This window comes from Podarcis filfolensis (genome assembly GCF_964270895.1).
Source record: "Podarcis filfolensis genome assembly, chromosome: 2".
NCBI classification, from domain to species: Eukaryota; Metazoa; Chordata; class Lepidosauria; order Squamata; family Lacertidae; genus Podarcis; species Podarcis filfolensis.
Genome location: NC_139605.1, coordinates 37680456 through 37703545, shown reverse-complemented (window position 1 = coordinate 37703545; position 23090 = coordinate 37680456). Strand labels below are relative to the sequence as shown.

At 40.7% G+C, this 23090-nt stretch overlaps 1 protein-coding gene across 19 annotated transcripts in view; it reads left to right on the top strand.

Annotated features, from left to right (window-relative positions):
- SLC6A6 (solute carrier family 6 member 6) overlaps nt 1–23090 on the top strand; it is a 61289-nt gene that overhangs the window by 24899 nt on the left and 13300 nt on the right. For 14 of the 19 annotated variants that reach the window (XM_083602723.1, XM_083602714.1, XM_083602722.1 and 11 more), the window contains 10 exons: nt 2721–2960; nt 3602–3736; nt 6910–7144; nt 10729–10861; nt 13751–13885; nt 15578–15681; nt 15794–15918; nt 19408–19520; nt 20955–21092; nt 22460–22562. In XM_083602723.1, the coding sequence (XP_083458849.1) occupies nt 2732–2960; nt 3602–3736; nt 6910–7144; nt 10729–10861; nt 13751–13885; nt 15578–15681; nt 15794–15918; nt 19408–19520; nt 20955–21092; nt 22460–22562 (1450 nt within the window). In that variant the 5' untranslated portion in view covers nt 2721–2731. Of the gene's footprint in view, nt 1–2720; nt 2961–3601; nt 3737–6909; nt 7416–8768; nt 8872–10728; nt 10862–13750; nt 13886–15577; nt 15682–15793; nt 15919–19407; nt 19521–20954; nt 21093–22459; nt 22563–23090 lie in introns of those variants that run through there. The other 5 variants (XR_014545298.1, XR_014545299.1, XR_014545300.1 and 2 more) reach the window with 1 other exon arrangement.

Below are 23090 nucleotides of genomic sequence, written 5' to 3'. Positions count from 1 at the left end.
GATTAAAATGGCTCCAATAAACGTTTTCCAGATAATAGCATCATGAAAAGCAAATATATTTTCCCTCCAAACCTTATTCAAAATTTTTTAATGAGAGTGTCTTATCGTTGGTTGTAAGCAAGACACTGAGGCAGTAAGGCAAGTTCCATTGTTTCCCTCCAGATATGGTTTAGCATGGTTTATGAAAAGGTTTTCATCTGCATGGTTACATTGATGCATATCAGTCTCAGAATCATGTTCCAGTTGCAGATTTCCTGCCAAACTAAGGTCAACCCTAGTTTCAGGTCATTGCCATACAAGCTAAATCTGTTTACAGATCAGAAAGCAGCAAATTAATTCCAGGTTTCACTGCGTTAATATGAACTAAGTTTTTGTGGTGACACTTGCGTAAACAAGTAAAAACATTGTTGCAGCCTTAAATAAATGAACTGCTTTGCATAAGCCCAATAAAAACCTAGATGTTTTCACTAATAAAGCACCATGTAAATACAAACAGATCTGCAGTGCAGTCCTATGCACATTTACTCATAATAGGAAATAAGTCCTATTGTGTCCAGCATGATCTATTTAGATGGTTTAAGCACGAGGTATTAATGTCTTCTATCATGAATGTTAGGTTTAAGTGTTTACTAGCTATATCTCTTTCTATCAGTGTTATATTTTAAACTTTCTAGATTTAAATCATTGCCCTCATCCAGCAGTCATCTTCTGCATGTTGGTAGGATTATTTGCATGTGTTGATTCCAATGTAGGATCATCATGCAAGCTTAAAAAATGATGGAAAGTCCATCATGTGCCTTTCCATTCACACAACCCGGTACAGAATAATTCTCTGATTGGAGGAAAAATAAGCCATGTGACACAGATACGAAGACTGGATTGGACTGACTTCCCTTCTAATATATAAGAGCACAAGTATGCAGAAATGAGGACAACCTAGGCAGCCTATGCGTGCCTGGTCTCTGCAATGTATGGAAGTTTACTTTAGCGCTCCAGTGTAAATGGCATACCTCCCACAGCTTCCACATTTGAATTTGATCAAATGTGGCCTGTTTTGAACATGCACTTTGGATGAAATCTTGTGTGTGTTTATCTTCCATTTTAAAAACTCTAACATATATAACACAAGTGTGTGTGTGTGTGCGCATGTGCACGTGGATATATATATATATATATATATATATATATATGGCATACTTTTTGCAATTTAACAGCTGACAGCAATATTTATAAGCCAGTGTGACCTTCTAGGGTTCACTTTGCCCTGGAGTTTTCATAAAGCAAGCCTTGTCATTGGCTATTTCATTAACTAAAAAGCCATTGCTATGGCAAAGAACATGATTCTATTGCGTATCAGGAGTGAGTCAGTCCTATTTATTTTGAAATCCAATTGAGATGCTGAGATGGCAGTGAAATGAGGCGGGGGTGTATGCTGAAACTGAACTGAACAGAAAGGTTTATTTATGCAGGGGTTTTGTTGTTTAATCAGTACCAAGATATAAAAATAGAAGAAGAAAGAAACTGCTGCTTCAGATCCTTCCGCTCATTAGGATAAATCACTATGTTTAAAGTGGGGGGCGGGGGATAACTTTTAATAGAAGCTCCATGATAACTCTCTTTGTAAAGCCTTAATATTTCAGCCGATGATGATTCTGGAGAGAAATTACAGGCTTGGAATGGACACTGGGTCAGTGCAAAGAAAAAGTAACGTGGTGACGTAATAGAGGGCAGATTTTCTACAGTGGTCCTCTCCCATTTACTAAGCTGAAGTAAACATAAAGTCAGAGTACGATCTGCTAGTTGCCTAAACAGGAGTTAAGCCTGTTGATAATCTCTTCACAACTGTAGGTAAAGAGTACTTCAAAATCTGGGGTTGCACACCAGGAATGGCAAGGACGTTCAAGAGAATGCCCAGTGGCTGGGTGTGTGCTTGGCATCTCCAACGCAGAATACACTGCTCTTTTCTTCCTTGCTTCTTCCCTCTCTCCCTCCTTAACACCTTCACTATTTCGCCATCATCCCCAGGGCACACACTTCTGCCCTCTCCCTAGAAACTCTACTTGTCCTCTTAATTTTCTTATGCACACATTACCTATTCTGCACTCTTATACCTTAATCCACAGCCACTTTCCAAAGGAGCTTTAGGAAGAAGCCTGACAAGTTCTTGAGCCCCAGTCTGAAAGGTGGCTCTGAGAGGGAAAGGGAACAAAAGCATAGCGGTGGCAGTTTGCCTGTTTTTACAGGCCTGGCTCAGATGGACTTTCACATCTTTTCTGTGCAAAAAAAGGATCCATTTTACTTCCTGCTGGCCTGAAAAGGTGTTGCAATACATGGCAATGCTGCTTTTGTTTTTAATACTCTGAGTAACAAAGATGCTTCCGCCTCTTCTCTAACACAAAGTATCTTACTAACACAGTCATTAGGATCCAAGGATTGTTTTTCCAGACTGCTCAGGAACCTGGAATGCTAAACGTCTATTGTGAAAAGACCCTTAATAGGTGTCAATACGAAAGAGGCACAGGTGTATTTTAAACTCATTTGTGGGGTCAAGACAGGAATAACTGTCAGCTGCATCTTTCCTTTGCATATACTGGCTTGAAAAAGTGGATGAATTTGAAGGAAACTTTTTGTTTGCCAAGATGATTTGTAAGCACAGGTACCTATTTGTCTTCCAAGTAACGTGGATTATAAAACCTATATTGTAATTTCCTTCCTTTTAGAAAGCAAAAACATGGCAACAAAGGAGAAACTGCAGTGTCTGAAAGATTTCCACAAGGACATTCTCAAACCTTCCCCTGGCAAGAGCCCTGGGACACGCCCTGAGGATGAGGCAGAGGGGAAGCCACCACAGCGTGAAAAGTGGGCCAGCAAGATTGACTTTCTGTTGTCTGTGGCTGGAGGATTTATTGGATTAGGCAATGTCTGGCGATTTCCGTATCTCTGCTACAAAAATGGCGGAGGTGAGTATTGTTGTCGCTTCCATAATGGTTTGGGATGTGGATAGCAGCTCCCTTTCATGTGAATGGGTGTGTGGGGAAGCAGGGCTGCTCTGAAGATGAATGAGATCAAGATTTAAAAACAACCGGAAGTGCTATTGGTCTAATAGCTACTTTTCACCCCTTTTTAAAAAAAAAGGGGGGGGGGATTTGATTCATATTAGCGAAAGCCAGTCACATATTTCCGGTATGCATTTCACTGCATTTAATTTGCTTTTAAAAAACTCTTACAGCTGTTACATGCAGTACACTTTGTAAACAGCAGGTCATTAAATTTTGAGACATTGTAAAACAAGAAAACAATTGCCTTGAGATTTTACCTAATCTTCCAGTATGCAATGAAAGGAAACTATTCTGTTGCTCATTTTCTTTCACATTGTTCCCCATTTCTTAATCTGAAAATAGCAGGGCATTTGTGTAACATTTAAAGTCTGATTATTAATCTTTGCTCTCACGTGGCAATTTCAGAACATGCTAACAAGGGCATGGGCCAGATTTCATAGTGATACTTAAATACCACCATCAGCTGCTACTCCATTAAGAAAAAAAAACAACACGTTGAGTCATAGAATCTTCCTAATCTTCCTTCTGTGTTTTCTCTACAGGTGCATTTCTCATACCTTATTTCATTTTTCTGTTTGGGGGAGGTCTTCCTGTGTTTTTCCTGGAGGTGGCACTAGGACAGTATACCTCTGAAGGAGGAATTACATGCTGGGAAAAGATCTGCCCTATCTTCACCGGTTAGTTATCTGCCTAATTCTTTATAAATATATATATGTACATGCACACATCTAAGTTAGTTCCCAAAATTCTTTGACATTCTACCTTCACCTTGCAGCTATGCAAAGGAAAGGGTGAGACTATGCAGAGGCATGGCTCCCTGTGACTGGGGTCAGCAGGGCAGGAAACAGGTTTTATCCTTAACTTTGCTGGTGACTCTGATTTCATTTAATTCCTATCCTTTCCTTTTAGTTTTTCCCCATCCAGCTGAATGGTTGTCACACACCTCTCTGGGGAAAAGTTAAACAGTACTGGTCTTGGAGACATTTTTGCACTGAGGGCAAAACCTGCTTGCCATACCTGGCAGGAATTCCACAGCAGGATGCAAGGTGCCAGGTGTCCAGGACAGTGAGGACTTGAAGCTGCCTCTGTGGGCAGTTCCCTCTGACATCTCCTCCACATCCACAGTATTGCCTTCTGAGGAGGAGATAGACCCTGAAAAAGGGGGTAGTGGAGTGCTAAAAATTTAGTCACAGAAGTACAAAAAGCTTTTTCTCCCACCTCCCCTCCAGCTCTGAGCTATTGGAGGTGGTCTTGTTTCCTGCCCTCCCTTCCACCTCCAAGTTTAGAACTGGAATGCGGAGCAAATTTCCCCCTGACCTTGTATTGTGTTTGAAACATAACTTTAGCTTGGCAGGGGTGGATCCTGGTGAGAACAAAATTTTGGTTGGCCTCTGCTAATGCAACTTTTCTATTTAAAAAATATAAGAGCAGTATTGAAATTGATGTGTTCCTGATAGAAGGTTTAGGATTTACTATTATTTCAAATAGTAGACTTCAGAATACATGAAACTCTCTGGAACAACTTCTCTGAGATTTCTGATCTTTAATGACTATGAAATGCTTTACTATGGGTATTTGCATCAGGAGAATGTGGAATGGCTCCCATCGTCCAACAAAGCTCAATATTTAATAAGGAGCTGGTGTGTTCACAGGCCATTAAGTTGTTCCAGGGCAGTTTGGTGCTTTGTAAGGTGATTGCCAGTTTATACCAGTTCTGTGTCTCCCAAAGTACTTACTTAGAAGGAAGTTCCATTGAGATCAATAGGACTTCTTGCCAAGTGTACGGGGCTTGGATTGGAATTTATAGCTAAAGGTTTGTGCCAATTTGCACTTCATTAGCTGTGTGCATGCCATTTGGAGCAGCAAAGGACATGACCTTATCTGCTAGTGATCCTGTGCTTGCAAAGCAAACAGGGCAGTATTTTTTTGTTGTCAAGCATTGATATGCAAGTTAAACATTTATTTTATAAATAGCAGGCATGATACCTTTGGGGGAAAAAAAAGATAGATGTGTACATATATTACAAAATTCAGTTTGCTGACCTTGTTTTATTTTGCACAAACATGTTGTCTTTCCTTCCCAGAATATTGTTATTACTGTTGCTATAACCAATGTTTTATGACTGTGACCCTATACATTCTTACGTAAGAGTAAGCCTCACTGAATTCAATGGCATTTATTTCTGAGTAGATATGTATAAGATTGCACTGTAAAGTTGGAGTCCTATTCACACTTTTCCTGGGAACAAGCCCTGCTGTACACAGGCAGAACACAGTGGGACTTAATTCTGAGTATACCTTCCTCTAGTTGTGCTATACATTGCAGTCAGAGGTATAAGTAAAATAACACCGTTTATAACTGCATTGCAGAGAAAGTGCATTTCACTGAATTCTGTTCCATACGTAATGATTGTCACCCTAAGTTAGGCCGACACTTCCATTGTCCACTGTCTGCATTTGACATTGACTCAGGGAGACTCATAAGCAGATCTGGATTGAGAGAACCATCTCCTGTGATTTAGCTTTGGCTTCTGATACTCAGAAATATGTTTAAAACTTTCATAGTGGCTTCATAATACAAGCCAGGATTGAAAGAGCTACTTCAAACTATTTCCTTAGGTGTGCTGTTCCCCAGTGGGAATTTTTTCTTTGAAGAGTAGAACATCTCCCCTCCAATACTTCATCACAAAGTGCTTTTGAAATTCTCCTTTATTTCAAAAGCATATTGGTATGTAGCATGGAGAAACACAAGGCAATTTTTACCTTGTGCACACGGAATAATTATTCTTTTCCAACAAATACCTGCTTTAAATTGGGACTCGTTCCTAGTCTGCATTGGTTTTAGATGTTTTCTTGTTTGTATGCTTGCCGCCCTTGGCTCCTTCGGGATGCGGGGAGGGAAACTACTACTACTATTGCTAGTAGGTATAGTCCCCCAGGACACAAGCCACAGAGCCATCGGTACTGCATCATGTCCTTAGGTTTCCATTTTTATTTAGATAGCCCTTTGGCCCATAACTTGTAATTTTGTTGAGACAAAATGAGGTTTTAGCTAGTTGTTTTTATTGTTGCCTTATCTGCTTTTCTTTTCTTTGTATTTTATTGCTCTTTTATTGTATTGTTTTTAATTACTGTTAGCTGCTTTGAGTACCATTTGGGGGAAACGTAGACTACAAACCTAACAAGAAATGAATTGTACCTCATTTACATGGCCATTTCCTTCTGCTCAAGTGTTATAGCTTCAGTGGTTTTGTTGATATTAAGCAGGGTGTTCCTAAATATTAACAGTGCAATCATTTGTATGTCTACTGAGAAGAAAGGCAAATTGAATTCAGTGAGACTTATTTCCAGGTAAGCGTGCACAACAGGGGTGGGCAACTTGTGGCCCTCCAGATCTTGCTGGACTACATCAGCCCTAAGCATTGGCCAGTTTATGATGGGACTGATGAGAGATGATGTTCAAAAGCATTCAGAGAGCCACAGGTTACCCTTCCATGGTCTATATGTTTGCAGTCCAAATGTGATAGCCATTGCTTGCATACCTTTACAACCTCACAACTGTCTTTTAGGAAGAACTACTACTCCTTACTGAATTCTCTGGAAACATGGGTGCAACTGGTGAAAGAGGGGGAATCCCTTGATACCTTATTTGAGTCTTGAAATTATGCATCTCCGCTTAATTCAGCAGATATATGATGTTGAACTGTTGCCTTTGTAACCCTAGACATAGAGATTCCTAAACTAGTGAATATTACATGTTCACCTGTAATACCAACAAGCCTTACTTATGTGTGTAATTTCATATGTTCTTTTCTTCTGCTTTCTTTCTTTCTTTTTTTTAAAAAATCAGGAATAGGTTATGCTTCCATAGTGATCGTGTCGCTTTTGAATGTGTATTACATCATCATCCTGGCTTGGGGACTGTACTATCTATTCCACTCTTTTACAAGTAAGCTGCCTTGGGCTTTCTGCGACCAAGAGTGGAACACAAAAAACTGCATAGAAGACACTCTCAGGAAGAACAAAACCCTCTGGTTGTCACTGAATACCACTAACTTCACTTCTCCTGTGACAGAGTTTTGGGAGTAAGCAATTTTAATTCTTGCTCTTTGGAGAACTTTGTAAGAGACATAGAACACAGAGTAAAATGGTGACTTCTAAAATTGTAAGGGGAAGTATGGGGTATTACCTACTTCTGTAGGAGTTTTGGATTATTATTACGAATTTTTTATTATTATTAATTTTAATTATTGTCGTCTTATGATATTTGGGTCATGTTTTAACATCACTGTTTACTGTTCTGGATTCTGCAAGGAGGAAGGGCAGAGTATAAGAATAATAAAAGAATAAGTTACCGTATTTTTCGCTCTATAACACGCACCTGACCATAACACGCACGTAGTTTTTAGAGGAGGAAAACAAGAAAAAAATATTCTAAACGAAACAGTGGATGTATGATTTTTGTGGTTCATGCTGTGGCCACAGACATGTGATCTGACGGTGAGTTTGGGGTAGCCCAATGCAAAAATCCTGAGGATCCATGTGGATCCGTGCTTTGTAACCATGTTTTAAGTGGGGAGGGAAGGAAAAGAACTCAAGGGACAAGGAGCACGCGTGGGGTGTGTGGAGAAGGATGCTGCTAATAATGCAGGAGAGGCTCCTCTCTGGCTTTGCTCCTTTAGAACAAGCAGGCTCTGCGTCTCTCCCTCCTCCCCGGCAAGGAAACCATGATAGTAACCACTCTGAGACAAATCAAGAAAAATTGCGACCAACACTCTCCCCCAACAAGCGCAGTGAGGTCAAAGCACACACACACACGCAGAGAGAGAACTGGCCCTAAAGTCACAGGGGTGCTGGGGGAGTGAACGGGAAGCAAGAAAAGGAGAAGGAGCCCTCACACACAGAGAGACACACAGAGTGTCATTCTAAAGTCGCAGGGGCGCAGGGAGAGTGAATGGAAGCAAGTGAAGGAGAAGGAGCCCTCACACAGACACAGACACACAGAGTGTCAATTCTAAAGTCGCAGGGGCGCAGGGAGAGCGCAGGGGCGCAGGGAGAGTGAACGGGAAGCAAGAGAAGGAGAAGGAGCCCTCACACAGACACAGACACACAGAGTGTCAATTCTAAAGTCGCAGGGGCGCAGGGAGAGTGAACGGGAAGCAAGAGAAGGAGAAGGAGCCCTCTCACACACACACAGACACACAGAGTGTCAATCCTAAAGTCGGAGGGAGAGCGCAGGGGCGCAGGGAGAGTGAACGGGAAGCAGGAGGAGGAGAACGATAGCTCAAGCACACACACACACACAGCCCCTACAGTGGCTAATCCAAAATCGGACAGCAAAAAACTGCAGGCAGGGACAGAGAGCATGGGGTTGTTTTAAAGCAGCCAACCCCGCTCTGCTTCTCTCCCTCCTCCCGGCTAGGCTGGCTGAAAAGCTTTGCTGCTACTTAGCAGCTCAGTGGGGAGGAGAGAGGAACATAGAGGACGGGGTTGTTTTAAAGCAGCCAACCCCGCTCTGCTTCTCTCCCTCCTCCCCGGCTCCGCTAGCTGACAGGAGCCGCTTACTGTTTCAAAGCGAGCCACGGACTGCTCACAACTGCAGCAGATTCCCCCGCCATCTGTAGGCATTCGCTCCATAACACGCACAGACATTTCCCCCTACTTTCTAGGAGGAAAAATCTGCGTGTTATGGAGCGAAAAATACGGTAGGTTATAGAGTCGCAGAGACAATGCACACACCTGATATTCCTGTTTTGATTATGATTATGTGATTTAGCCCTATTCAAATAAAGTTTCAAGTTGACTCTGTGAATGATGGCCTTGATTCACCATGCATTTTATACAGATATTTAACTTAATCATTGCACAAGTAATGTCATCTATGTGGGAGGTATTTGTTAACTTATTACACAGAAAGGCCTTAACAAAGAACTTTGCATTTTACATTAATTTTTAAAAATAACTTTTTATTGGGTTGGGTTTTTTTTTTTTTTGCATCTTACATTAATGATAAACGTTCAGTAATCTTATAACTACCATATGTTATATGTATTAACAGATTGAGGTCAACTGCATTGCCCTGAGCTAGCTAATAAGTTACATAACTCAGAATAATGTATGTTGCCTTGTAAATATGTAAACCTCTTTATCATGTGTTAATTCACTTAAGTTTGGTACATTCAGAAGACAACAGTCCTACTGTGAATTAAATAATCCTGAGGAGCTGTTACAATGCCTGAATTATGAAGCCTGGTGCTCTTTATTAGGTGGAAAGTTTCCTGAAATCTTTATCAGTTGTACTTGCCGAACACTAAACTTCTCAGGCATGGTTGGCTTTATTGAAATGTTCACCTTTGTATGCTAAGTGACATCTTCCTCTTAGCAGTGCTGCTGATTGTGCGTTGGAGGCCATCATTATATCTTATTTGAGCTAATGGTCTGTGTAAATCTTATGCTTGTTTGAGCAGCAGTCATAGGGGATAAGCAAATCTGGCTTTATTTCCAGAGTCTTACCTCTTGGGATTACATCACATGCTTTGATTTCTTAGTTGTGAAGATTTTATTTCATAGTATATGGTTGCAAACATAATGAAACAGTAAGAAGCAGGGGGCAATTACCTGTAAACAAGAACTTTGATTGTTCCCTACTACCAACCAAAAGCTTATAAGTACTTAGGACTCAGCAGGCTTGGTTCATGTGAAATCTCAGGAAGCTGATCACATGCTTCAGACATGCAAATCTAATAAGAGCTGAATAAAATGAAGCAAAATCCGCTTTTGGCTCATGTACACTTGATGCTAGCCATAAATCTAGCAAAATGTTTTTGCTCTTTTCCTTCTTATGGGTAGATCCTTGGGAACAACTAGTTCATTATCCCCCATTTCTATTTTAAACAGTTCTTCATCTTAGCTGAAATGGGACACGCTTCAGAAGTTACACAACTCCCCTAGTTCTGTGTTTTGTTTACTTATTAAAATGGATGTCTGTGTGATTATAGTGCTGTGATAGAAGCAGGCTGCTATCCTGTTCCCTTACCCCCCCCCTTAACTAAATTTATCTAAAATAATGATGATTGATTTGTTTACAATTTAAGGCAATATATAACAAAGTTGGAGAGCTTTGTGTATTTATACCTTCCCTGCACAACAGAAATTACTAGTTATGAATAGAAATACTAAGAAGTAGTAAAGGTGGGTTTGTGGGTTGATTTTTTTATTTTAAAAAATCAATTCTTTTCATTAGTTTTAGAGTAGCCCCATCAGATTCAAAGAGCATGCGCACGTGTACATGGCACCAAACCGGGAAGTGACCAGAAAATGTCACTAAATGGGCGGAATGGAATACTTTACGTGGGCCCCGCCGACATGCTCAGGAGTCCAGCATGTAACCCCTGTGCAAAGCAAGGATTGCCTGTAGACAAATGGATTCAGTTCCAAGTATTCCAGAGTGAACAGAATAGTTTTAACAAGCTGAGGGATAATTATCACTCGCAGCTCTTTGGAAGACTACAAATAGAACAATGGGCCTTTCCCATGTGTCCAGTTAATCTGTTTAGGCAACATGGGAAGTATCATTCTGCTTTTAAAGACTGGTTCTTGTGAAGCAGCTGTTCAGTTTGTTTTATCATACCTTTTGTCTTGTTTCTTTCCTTTTTTTTAATCCTTTAAGGCACAACGTATTGAGCTTGTCTTCAGGAATTGATGAGCCTGGTGTTGTCAAGTGGGACCTGGCACTATGTCTCCTCCTTGTCTGGGTGATATGTTTCTTTTGCATTTGGAAAGGTGTAAAGTCCACTGGGAAAGTAAGTGCTCTCAGCCTCTCCCTTTGCAATTATAACTGCCTTGTTTCTTGGAGTGCTGGTATTGGCAAGTCCAAAAAGAAAATGTTCTCTTTGGATCCAAGTTCCTCTCAGTCCCACAGTGCATCTCAAACTGGGGGGGGGGGACTTGAACAAACTTCCAAGCTTGCTCAATCTTTCCCCCACTTTTTGCTCCATAGTTTCCAACAAGAGGGAAAATAAGGTGTTAAAAAGGCCAGAGAAATTCAAAACATTACTCTGCCTTAACTTCTGTTCGATACCAGCAGAGCATAATCTGCCTTTGAATTCCACCCTCTTTACACACATACACTTTAGGTTTATAGCCGAAGTGTTTAAATAGGTTCAGAAGTTAGTTTTATGCAGTGGTTTTGCACACTCTCCACATCATCTTGGGCTTAAAATGATTGAATTGCCTTCTTACTTAGCAAAGGCTAAGTTCCCAATGTTATTTTGAACCTTTCCTAGAATCATAGAATTGTTGAGTTGGAAGGGACCTTGAGGGTCATCTAGTCCAGGGGTCAGCAAACGTTTTCAGCAGGGTGCCAGCCCACTGTCCCTCAGACCTTGTGGGGGGCCGGACTATATTTTTTGGGGGGAAATCCTATGCCCCACAAATAACCCAGAGATGCATTTTAAATAAAAGGACACATTCTACGTCATGTAAAAACACTGATTCCCAGACCGTCCGTGGGCCAGATTTAGAAGGCGATTGGGCCGCATCCGGCCCCCGGGCCTTAGTTTGCCTGCCCATGATCTGGTCTAACTCCTGCAATGCAGGATTCACAACGTGGCTGAAGCCATACCGAGCCCTGCAAATATGCTAGCAGTTTTATTACTGCACCTCAACATATTCCTTGTTTATCCAAGGATGGAGGATGCATTTATTTATTACATTGTTTCCTCTGTAAACTCTTTGGCTAGACCCACTCAAAACTTGGAAAAAGTTCAGAAACTCTCATAACATCTGGCTTCTGTTTTTTAGTTGTTTCTCCAAGGTCATAGCTGTTGAACATTCTTAGATTTTTTCTTTGAATTGATGAACAGGCCTCTTTGATTTTCCACATTTGTCAACAGTGTACTTCTGGAAGATAGTTCCTTGCCCAACGATAATAATTAGATAGCAGTCAAGTCTCCCTTCATTTTAAACATTTTTAAAAAGAAAAAGTACATAAATTTGAATGTCCAACCTCTCTCTCTCTCTCTCTTTTTATTAATCCCAAAAGCAATTTGCATAGCTCAGTGTTTGTTCTGACTGAAAATATTTCTCTTACAATTAATTCACATTGGCAAAATATGCTAGGTTGGCTTAGTTTGAAATAATTTCTCAGTAACAATCTTGGGGTGAAAAAGCTGGTGAGTTTTGTTTCTTTAAGTCAGTTTGAGTCACTTGTGGGGGGGAGTGACTAATGAATGTAGCAATAGTAACAGTTAAAGTTGGTAATTGTGATGAACAAAAAAAAACCTACTTACAAATACTTGTTTAATGTAAAGAAGGGGAAATAACAAAGGCAAGAAAAGAAGGGGAAATAACAAAGGCAAGGATTATATTTAAAAGCAAAACAAAATACTTTGGGAGGAAAAATTCAGGAAAAAATTACACACAGAGAAATGTAATTTACCAAAAGAAAAGCAGGGCATGATATGGAAGGGTGTTGCATTTAGAGATCAGACTGGCTGCGGAAATTATTATGGTGCAACAGGCTTTGATATCTGCCTGTTAAATCTCCTGAGGTTCACTTAAAAGGCAGGAAGATGCATCTCAGGAGCTTTTATCTTGCTAAACCAATTTCACAAAAACAAAGCTATATTAAAGTAGCAGAGCTGTAATTGCTGGGTGGCATCATCTGACCCTATTAGCAGAAGAAAGGAACCAAATAAATAAATAAACATAAGTTTGAGGCAGATTTCCAGAAGGCACACATGTACTTTGGGACAATCATTCAGAAGTAAGCAAGGGGTACAATTCAGCTAGGGTAATCTCTTGTGCATACTGATTTTATATATCACCTTCTATTTATTCAGTTTGTGTTACAAAACATTCTCAGTTGATCATGCCCAGGTTCATCCTTTTTCTGTGCTGGATACAATAGGAACAAAGTTAGGTGCCTTTGATACAGTAGTTCTGTATTTACAACACTGACTGGCAGCAACTCTCCAGTATTTGAAGTAGGAGTCCCTCCCAGTCCTACCTGGAAGTGCTGGGGGTTGAATCTGGGACCTTCTGTGGCAAAAAAATGTTCACCATTGAGCTATGGCGCTTCAGATGATAAGTAAGGATGTGCCACACATCAGTTCCAGTCTTTAGTGAATCTCCTGATGAAGAGTGTTTAATGATATTATAAATACATAAGTTCTATTGAGCGTACTAGGGAAGGAAGGAACACCTCCAGTACTCAAATTTCACTGCTGTATATGTGATTTATTTATTTTAATACTACATTCTTCATTATTGTGGTGAATGCCACCTGTAGACATCTGTATAATGAGAATGAAGTGTGTTGCCTTGTCGGCCTCACTAGTGGTCCAACCAACACAGCCCAATGGTCAGAGATGATGGTAGTTGGAGAGCACCATGTTGATCACGCCTGACATAGCGGTGACCTGGGGGAACTGGAAACAGAAACATGACCAGTATTAAAGTCAGCATTAAAGTCCGATAATGTACTTTCTCTGTCATGATGGATATATGTGCATGCAGTTAAGGGGAACCTGCTGTGATCCACTGAATAATGAAAGCTGAGAGCAAACAGGAGGATAAGAATTGAAGATAAGAGATGAGACCATTTGTAACCTCAAATACCAGGCGTATACAATTAAAATTCTAGCTTTTTATTATCAAAAAGTGATAACATTTATCATTTTTAATACCAGGTTGTGTACATAACAGCAACATTCCCATTCATCATGCTTCTTGTACTGTTAATCCGTGGTGTCACTTTACCTGGAGCTTCAACGGGCATCAAGTTTTATCTTTACCCTGACATCTCTCGGCTAGCAGATCCACAGGTGGGTTACTAAAAACTGGAAGTGGTGATACTTTTCTTCCTATGCTCTAAACAAAATGTGAGGAGGGCAGAGGGATGATTGTGCAATAGATTTTCTTGTAATCTTGAAGCAGTCAAAACCTAATTGACGATTACCTCCATGGTGTTATTCCTTTCTACCGTATCTTGTCAAAAAGGTTATTATTGTTAATGTGTTAATGCATTTTCCATGTGTGTATATCTTTTTATATCAGAAGGATTCTGAGGCTTGTAGACTCTGTCCAAATATAGCATCTCAGCTTTTTTGTTGATATTAGGCTGTGGACAAGGTAAGGGAGATAATTTTTGCTTCAGTCTTTAGCTCTTAAAGGCAGCAAAATTATGGAGCAGCGAACAGAACGGTAAGGAGCACTTGTGAGTATTTGCAACTGTCCGTGTCATATGGACGCCCTTGGGGGAAGGCAGTTAAGGACAGTGAAATAAAATGGGAAATGCTGAATACCTTTCACATTCTTTGTAGAAACTTGCTTCTATGCAAATGTTTGGAAGATAGCACCCTTAGTAAAGTGCAGGAGTATAGCACTTTCTTTTCTTTTTTTGCTCCATCTTCAACTGCTTACAAATTATGTGACAGTTTATTTTATGATCTGGTCAGCCACAAGCTCTACCCCATAGCAATGGGGAAATGCAAAACTGTTAAAGTGGGGTGGGGGTGGGGAATGCACATAAGACTATGGTAATATTGTGATACGAGCAGTGAATGAAAAGCAACTTATGATACAAGCTGGATGAAAATGCCACTGAGTACAATTCATCTGGAACACCGTTTATAGCAGCATTGAAGTTATGTGAGAGGTTGCTGCTTCTTTCCTGTTCTGATTCATTAAACTGTTCTCTGTTAGCCTAAGCCAGGCCTGGGGAACCCCTTTCAGGCCAAGGGTCACATTCCCACCTGGGCAGCCTTCTGTGGGGCAGGGAACACATGCCAGCGGTGGGAGGGGACAGTTGCAAAAGTGGGTGAAGCAACAAATGCAATTTTTACCTTTGTACAGTGGGACTCATTTCTACACACACAGCCCTTGCTATCCTCCATCCAGGAAACCAAGAGGCATTGTCATAGTTCAAAGACATATTCCAACAAAGGGAAAACCCTTAAGGGGGATCTGAAATAGTGCTGGTGGAGGGTATGGCCTTGAGAGAGTTCTAGGGAGAGAGGGCTGGAGGGCAGTGTTTTGCCCTTAACCATCTGCTGAGGTTCCCTACCACTGGCCTAAGCAGAGCGCGCTGGAAGACATAATTGGCCACAGCAAGAAAAACCCTAAGAGGTATTGGGAGGGAGCATAGTGCTATCCACCAAAAAGCCTGGGATCCTTAAACCACTGAACTGATCTTGAAATGTATCTTGTGTGTATATTAGTCTGCTGGGATCTACAACGGGTGATGCTCAAAACTGGGACTGTATATATGTAATGCTCTGTTGTTTTTGTTTAAAAGAACTGATTGCGTTTTTATTCACTTTTATGCCAAAATGTTGTGCTATGGTATTGAACAGTGTAGGTGCATTCAATGGCTAGCATTTATGAGCAGATTATTTTAAAGAGACGTCTATTGTTGTCACATTGTGGGGGTTGCATAGTCTGTATTAGCTTTAGATAAATGGCCGGTGCTGGTGCAAAATGCAGCCTTCTAATGGGCCTTTTCGTGTTTTCTTTAGGTCTGGATAGATGCTGGGACGCAAATCTTCTTCTCCTATGCAATCTGCTTAGGTGCAATGACTTCCTTGGGGAGCTACAATAAATACAAATACAACTGCTATAGGCAAGTTTCCTACCAAAGGGGTTTAGTACATGTTAGCTAATTGATGTGTAGGGAACCATGGGTTCAATTTTTTTCTCCAATTAACTTCCTCCATGACATATGTGTGACTTAGGGACTGTTTGCTGCTGGGATGCCTGAACAGTGGTACCAGTTTTGTGTCTGGCTTCGCAATTTTTTCCGTCCTGGGCTTCATGGCACAAGAGCAAGGGGTGGACATTGCTGATGTGGCAGAGTCAGGTACGATGGTGTCGGTGGCAGTGATGGTGGGCACTGCCACCCAGTGTGTGAGCAAAGTAATACAAACCAAATCAACCGCCCCTCTCCCCCTCCCCCCAAAAGGAGATATTTTGAAAAGTAAAATTACTCAGCATTTCAGGAGACAAAGTCTTAATTTATTTCAATGGGTGTGACAGTTCAAAACAAATTGAAAACATGCAGAAACATAAAGTGGAATTGAGTTTAAAAGAAATGCCCAGAACAGAGTCAAAAATATGTGAGATGGAAACAGTTTATAAATATATGAACCTCTGTGGTCGCTCGCCATTTGCTTCAATCAAATTCCTAATAGATATGATCGCCGAAAGCTCCATAGACCCACAGCAAGTGACCTCAAGAGATTATAGCTGTGCTAGGATATGCCTTGAGTTTTATTGCACCATGTATATTTTAGTGAAGGGCCATTGTTTTCCATGACAAGGCTGTATAGAAACTAGAAAGAGAGGAGCCCCCCTTTTTGCACCCTTCCTGCCCTCCCAACATATTTTACATTCGTGCATAGAGTACTTCCATATACAGGAAACAGTGGATTGATTCCTACACATATTTCCCTGGGATACATGTGCATTAAAAGAACAATATGTCCTTATTTACTTTTGAACAAAGCATGCATACTTTTCTGGACTTGCCTTGTAACACCTGAGGAAGCACAGCAACTCAAATTAACTATGCCTTCGAAGCCCAGACGTGCTAGACCAAATGCTCTTTTCATTGTAGTCTATGTGAACTTACTTAAAACGATAGCACTTAGACTGGCTGGCAGCAATTTCTGCAACTAGCTAGTAAAAAGGGTATTGTAGAACCCCAGAGGTTTCTGCTGGTCATATCCATTTTACACATTTTATTTTTCTCTGTGAGTGCAGGTTTGGCAAGGTTCAAAACAGCTTGAAAAGGCAAGAAATGTGCATCGGCATTGGATGTGAAGCCGTTAAAAGGCTGTGACTACCCTAATATTAATGCACACCTCAGGCAGCAGACAAAGGTCACCCATTCGGGTGCTGTGGGGAAAACTTGTACTGTGATTTTGCCGTGCCATATTGTCAAACAGATCGTTTTTTCTTCCTATAGTGCCATTTTAATAGTGGTGAGGAATGCCAGTGGAGATTCGTATATTCCCTCAAATTTTATTTAACAAACAAGGCTAGTTCTTCAAGGCAGGCAGGAAAATGAGGGAGCTGGGAATGGCTGTTAACATCCCAATGCAGAGCTTAACCCTGTTGATTTCAATTACTTAAGTATGCTTAAGGCTGCAATCCTATGCACACATATCTGAGAGCAAACCACACTGAACACGGCAGGTTTTATTTCTTCTGAGTAAGCATGTGCTTGTCAGTCTGTTGAAAGATTGTAGCCATCAGATCTAAATGTTTGATGCCTTAGTCTTACACAGCACTTTTTAAAATGAAAAAGTGGCTAAGGCTGATGTTAACTTAGACCCGCTTAGTTCAGTTGGACTTACTTCCAAGTACATGTGGGTAGGAGATCAGCCTAAGTAACTTTATGAGCAGATAAGCAATAGTTGGCCATAGTGAGCTCCATTGAGAGATGAGCCCAGGAAACCAGTACTTTTTAGCTCTGTATGCATAGAACAGCTTGAGGTGAGCATAGTCTCTCCCCCCTTTTTTTTCTTTTAAAAAAGCTAAGATATTTTCAAGGGGAAGTAGAGGAACAGGATTCAGTTCTAGTTCCCTTCCTAAATAACTGACTGATGCAATTTTTATTTTTTAAAATAATGTATTCAGTCACAGCAGTTGGTTCACAAGAGGGAATAATGTGGATAACACCCATTTGTACATTTTGTTCCTTACCCAGCAAGTGATGTTTGTCATGACCTTAAATAACCTTAAATATGCATTTGCCCCAGTGCCACCAATTCAGAGAAAAGTGGCTGCACTTAATTTCCATTGAAATCAAGGGCACGTCTAACTTAAATCTCATTTATTTTAGTGGGTCATGCTCAACTAATTTTTCTGAGTTGAAGACCATAGATTCAGGATTGGGGTGCCAGCATTTTTTCATTTTGCTGCACTGATCTGCCTTTCCATTCAGTTTAATGGCATGGAAAATGGAAGGTAGCAGAGGCATTCAGTGGTGAGTGACAAGGAGTAATCTTGTTACAGATAGGTAGCCGTGTTGGTCTGCCATAGTCAAAACAAAATTTTTTTTTTCCTTCCAGTAGCACCTTAAAGACCAACTAAGTTAGTTCTTGGTATGAGCTTTCGTGTGCATGCACACTTCTTCAGATATCTGAACTAACTTAAGGTGCTACTGGAAGGAAAAGGAGTAATCTGTGGAGTAATCTTCTGCTGTACTTTGTAACAGATAAAAGAAGAAGAAAAATAAAGTAGAGCTATGAACTGGAATGCCAGTGTATTTTCTTTAAACAAAAGCTTGTGTGAAAAGTGTTGATGCAATATTTTCAGTCATCTTTAAAACTACCCAAATACTTTAAACATAAACAATAGTGTTTTTGGGCTTTTTCATCTCTATATGATTCTTTATTGCACCTGAATAAGTGGCACCAATATAAACTGAAAGCTCATCTCATTGTAGTGCATGACTGTCACGTGCCATGGAAATGAGCTTGGTTTTGGCTTCTTGTGGCTCATCCACAGTGCAAATATGGAATAATCTACCAATGATTATTAACAATACTAGTTGAGGGACATTAGCCTTATTTCACCCAGCAGGTTTTCAGAATGAAAAAACAGCAGCTATTGCTTTGTATCTTAAAAGAATACTGCCTACTGATAGTGGCAAATTGATTCATTATAGACATTGGGTAAGCCATTAACACAATGCAGCTACCAACCCCTTCAGAGGAAGGGACGGAGGATTGATTATTTAGATAGTCAAATCAGTTTTTCCACTTCCTTTGTTGTGGTATAGAAATGCTTTTTGTTGGCATTGATAGAACTGTGGAGGGGTACAGCAGCTCCAAATCTGGCCTGTGGAGCACAAATCCCAAACCCTTGAAGTATATGTTGTTGGGTTTTATTTGTCCAAGGAGGGGCTGGGGGTTGCGAAAACAAAGAGAACATGTATGGCATTTCCCCCCTCCTCTGTTCGTAAAGGAGCACAGGAACCGATCATCCTATAACTATGTCTCATTTACACCATAAGCCCAGCTGCTCATCTTCTATCTTGTTCACTTTCTGCATGATGCGTGTAGAGTTTGACCTATTCTTGGCATGTTGAGGCAGATGCTGAGACTGAAAGTGGATAAATAATGGCTTTTGAATTTGATTATTGGAGTTCCTTTTCTAGCAATGCATGCTTCTTTGTCAGATAAAGGATCCAAGTGAATTCCATTCTGGAATCTTCAGTTGGGTTTTGGTTTATCTGAATCGAATCAAGCATCTGTTCTGGAGAGGCAGAGGGGGTCTTGCCTTTCAGAATGAGCTGCTTACTTACTATATCTTCTCCTCTTTTCTCCCTTTATTCCTTTAGGTCCAGGCCTGGCCTTTATTGCCTATCCGAAAGCTGTGTCCATGATGCCACTCCCAACTTTTTGGGCTATTCTTTTTTTTATTATGCTTCTGTTGCTTGGCCTGGACAGCCAGGTGAGTTACCATAGCAACAAACCCAACACCCATACTGTATGATGGAAAATTTAACAATGTAATTGGGTTTGTTGCATTTTATGCTCTTGGGCAAATGCATCATAAATGTTGCAAAAAGGGATTGCTTCATTCTCTAGCAGAGAAAGGATAACAGCTGTTAATCAGTGTTAGCCTATGCACTGTTTTGAAGTGTATGAAGTGGCTAAGTTATTCAGGAAGTTTTCAGCTAAATCAGAAAGGGACAAAGCCATCCTTGGGATGTGGGGTTGAGTACCCTTGCATGTCCTGCCTTTCATAAGGTCTCTTACAGTTCAGCACCCTTGAAAACTGAAACCATGGATATGCTCTCTTTTAAAACAGTTAGACTAAATGTGCAGTACACATTGGTGGTGTTGTTATTCCTTGAGGAAATGGACGGCTGCCCCACCTCCCCAAAGAGACCTATTTATATGACGCAAATAAATCTGTTAATAATTTGTAGGCTATTGCTAGTTGCACAGATGTACCAGGGATTTAGGGGGTATTTCATTGAGTTGGTTTAAGAATTTAAACTAACAAGGTTCTATTTATTCCTTGGGAAAGTAGCTTTAACATTAAATAAATCTACTTGACAGGGGCAGAAAGTTTACTGAATTCAAAACCTCTCATATGAGCAGCGATTAGTGGAGTTTTCCCTCTGGCTGTTACTCACTTGATCTCTTAAATTGGCAAAGCATTCCATTTGTTCTAAATGGCTCTTTAGTGCTTAATCTTTGAACTCCAGTGAGTGACTTTTAATCACTTCCAAATTGAATGTTAAAACATGCTTGGTGCTGTGGTTCTGCAACCAAGTACTTATGTAAATTGAGGGTTGCCTAGTAATTTTAAGTCATTTCTCACTGTGTCGAATAATTAAAACTAATTGGAGCACTTAATGTTTTGTTTGCTTTTGGAGCGCTGTCAGGCAGGATTTTGGAATGCTAGAATAGCTTAGGAGCAAGCTAGACTATAGTTGTATTGCAACAGAAGAAAAAAAAAACTTCTGGAAGTGTACTGTATTTTAAGGCCCTGGGTTAAAGAAAGATTTTAATACATTAGCTTGTGAGTTAGTCTTACAAAGCACAGTACTAGTGCAGCTGCTGCTCGTTAGCAGAAACAAATATGATGTGTTATGTGTGTAAAGAAAATTGCTTATATTCCCATGCATAATAAACTGAAAGAAGAAGATAGGGACTTATTTTTAAATACTTGGGAGGAGGACTTTCTGAGTGCAAAACCGCAGCTGGACACCACTCACAGGCTGTAACCTTGACTTGTTGAAAGGTTAAGCAAGTAAATGGATTCAGCTTCTCCAGGGAGAGTGCCAGCACTGTTTCCAAGGGATGCCTTTTATGAAAGAATGGAACACATTCATGGCAGTTGTTCAGGGTTCTTTTTTCTTTCCTTCTCTGCCAGTTTGTTGAAGTTGAAGGACAGATCACGTCATTAGTTGATCTGTACCCATCCTTCCTAAGGAAGGGTTACCGACGGGAAATCTTCATCGCTATAATATGTTTCGTCAGCTATCTTCTGGGACTATCTATGGTGACTGAAGTAAGTGAGACGAGCTGGTGTGGGTTTGCTTGGGTTTTGATTTCATTCTGTGAAGTCAAATAGTACAGTGCAAGAGGGAGCAATCACAGTTCAATGGCAGAGCACAGGCTTTGCATGTGAAAAGGTCCCAGGTTGATTTCCTGCATCTCCAGTTAAAATAAAATTGGGAGAACTTTTCCTTCTGAGAGCTTCAGAGAGCTGGTAGCAGCCAGAGCTAACAGTACTGGGCTAGATATATAAATAGTTTGGCCTGAGCATAGCGGAAATTCCTTGGTACCTAAGAGAGGAGCCTGGCTCTATAAAACGGTTACTCTGTTGTTGTCATTGTTTTTTAAAGCAGAAAGAACAGTTGAGAACTGATTTATCCAAATCTTTCATTTCTCTTAAGTTCTCCAGTGGTGTCAATGTAAGGCCATGCCAGTTGTAGCCCTGTGTATTATTAGTGCTGCTTTTATCCAGCACTGCATTTCCCCCAAGCTTATTCTTATAGAAGAACCTAGATAGCGTGCTCCGTTGTGCTGTAGATCTGGAGTAAACAAAGCTAGACAGATGTGAAACATGTGGGAAATGGTGCAGGTTGAAGCCTATCTCATTATATTTGGGGCTTTGAAAGCACGTCAAAGTGCAAGTAGATAAATAGGTACTTCTCTGGCAGGAAGGTAGACAGCGTTTCCGTGTGCTGCTCTGGTTCACCAGAAGCGGCTTAGTCATACTGGCCACATGGCCTGGAAACTGTCTGTGGACAAACACTGGCTCCCTCAGCCAGTAAAGCGAGCTGAGTGCCGTAACCCCAGAGTTGTCCGCGACTGGACTTAACTGTCAGGGGTCCCTTTACCTTTACAAGAGAGCCTTATAGAAGGTGCTAGAAAATGGAGCAGAGGGAAATACGGTGCATGAAAGGAAAATATCATGCTAAGGGAAAAGCAGTGTCAGCCCATATATGAGGAAGCTCCTTGGTAAGCATTGCTTCCATATATTTTGGTCTTGTTATAGCAATTTCCGTTGAACACCAATTGTTTTCTCCCACCATATTTTTCTTGTGAGAGCCCATCCTAAAATACTATCCTTTAGAAAGGAAATAGCTCAGTGTTGGAGTAGAATAAGCTAAATGGCTTAATTTTGGTCAATCACAATCTCTTTCAAAAATGCCTTCTATATAAGAAATAAGTACATGTTCTGGGGAGGACAACAGCATGTGCTTATAACTCCCCAACAGTTGATTGACAGTTGTATTTGCAGATGAGTAATCTTCTCCAGAGTGAGTCATAGATGTGAAGGATAGGGATGAAGGTCATCTTGCTTGCCACAGGTTTTCTTTGTGGTTTATTAATAGCACTTGTTTCTTTTTCTCTCTTGCTCTTTTTCAGGGTGGCATGTATGTGTTTCAACTCTTTGACTACTATGCAGCTAGTGGTGTATGCCTTTTGTGGGTTGCATTCTTTGAATGCATTGCTGTAGCCTGGGTTTATGGTGAGTAAGTTGTAAATATCTGGCCTGGTATTTTTCCTACAGCAACAACTAAAAATTGCAGGGGCTTGGAAGATTAGGCCCCTGGAGCCCAGGAGTTGGGATTGTGAGGGAGGCAAAGCTAAAATAGGGGTCAAGCTAAAATAGGGGTCTAAGTGACAAATATAATTTTTCTTACTTTGCTCCCTGAGATGCAGGGGGGGGAAAGGTTGCTATATGACAGGTATGTCCAACAGGTAGATCATGATCTACTGGAAGATCGTGGGGTGTTTCTGGTAGATCTTTGGCCCCTCAGAGATATCCTCCCCCGCCCCCGCCCCAAAAAGGGAGGAGGAAGCTGAACAACTGTGGCTTAAATCTCAACAACTTTGCCTTTCCCAAAAAAGCTCAACAACGTAGATCACTGCCAGTTTTTTTTTATACTGTGAGTAGATCACAGTCTATTGGGAGTTGGACGTCCCTGCTATATGGGAACAGAGTTGGTGAATGTGAGGCTAATAATCACTTTCCTAATTGAAACAGCATATTGGC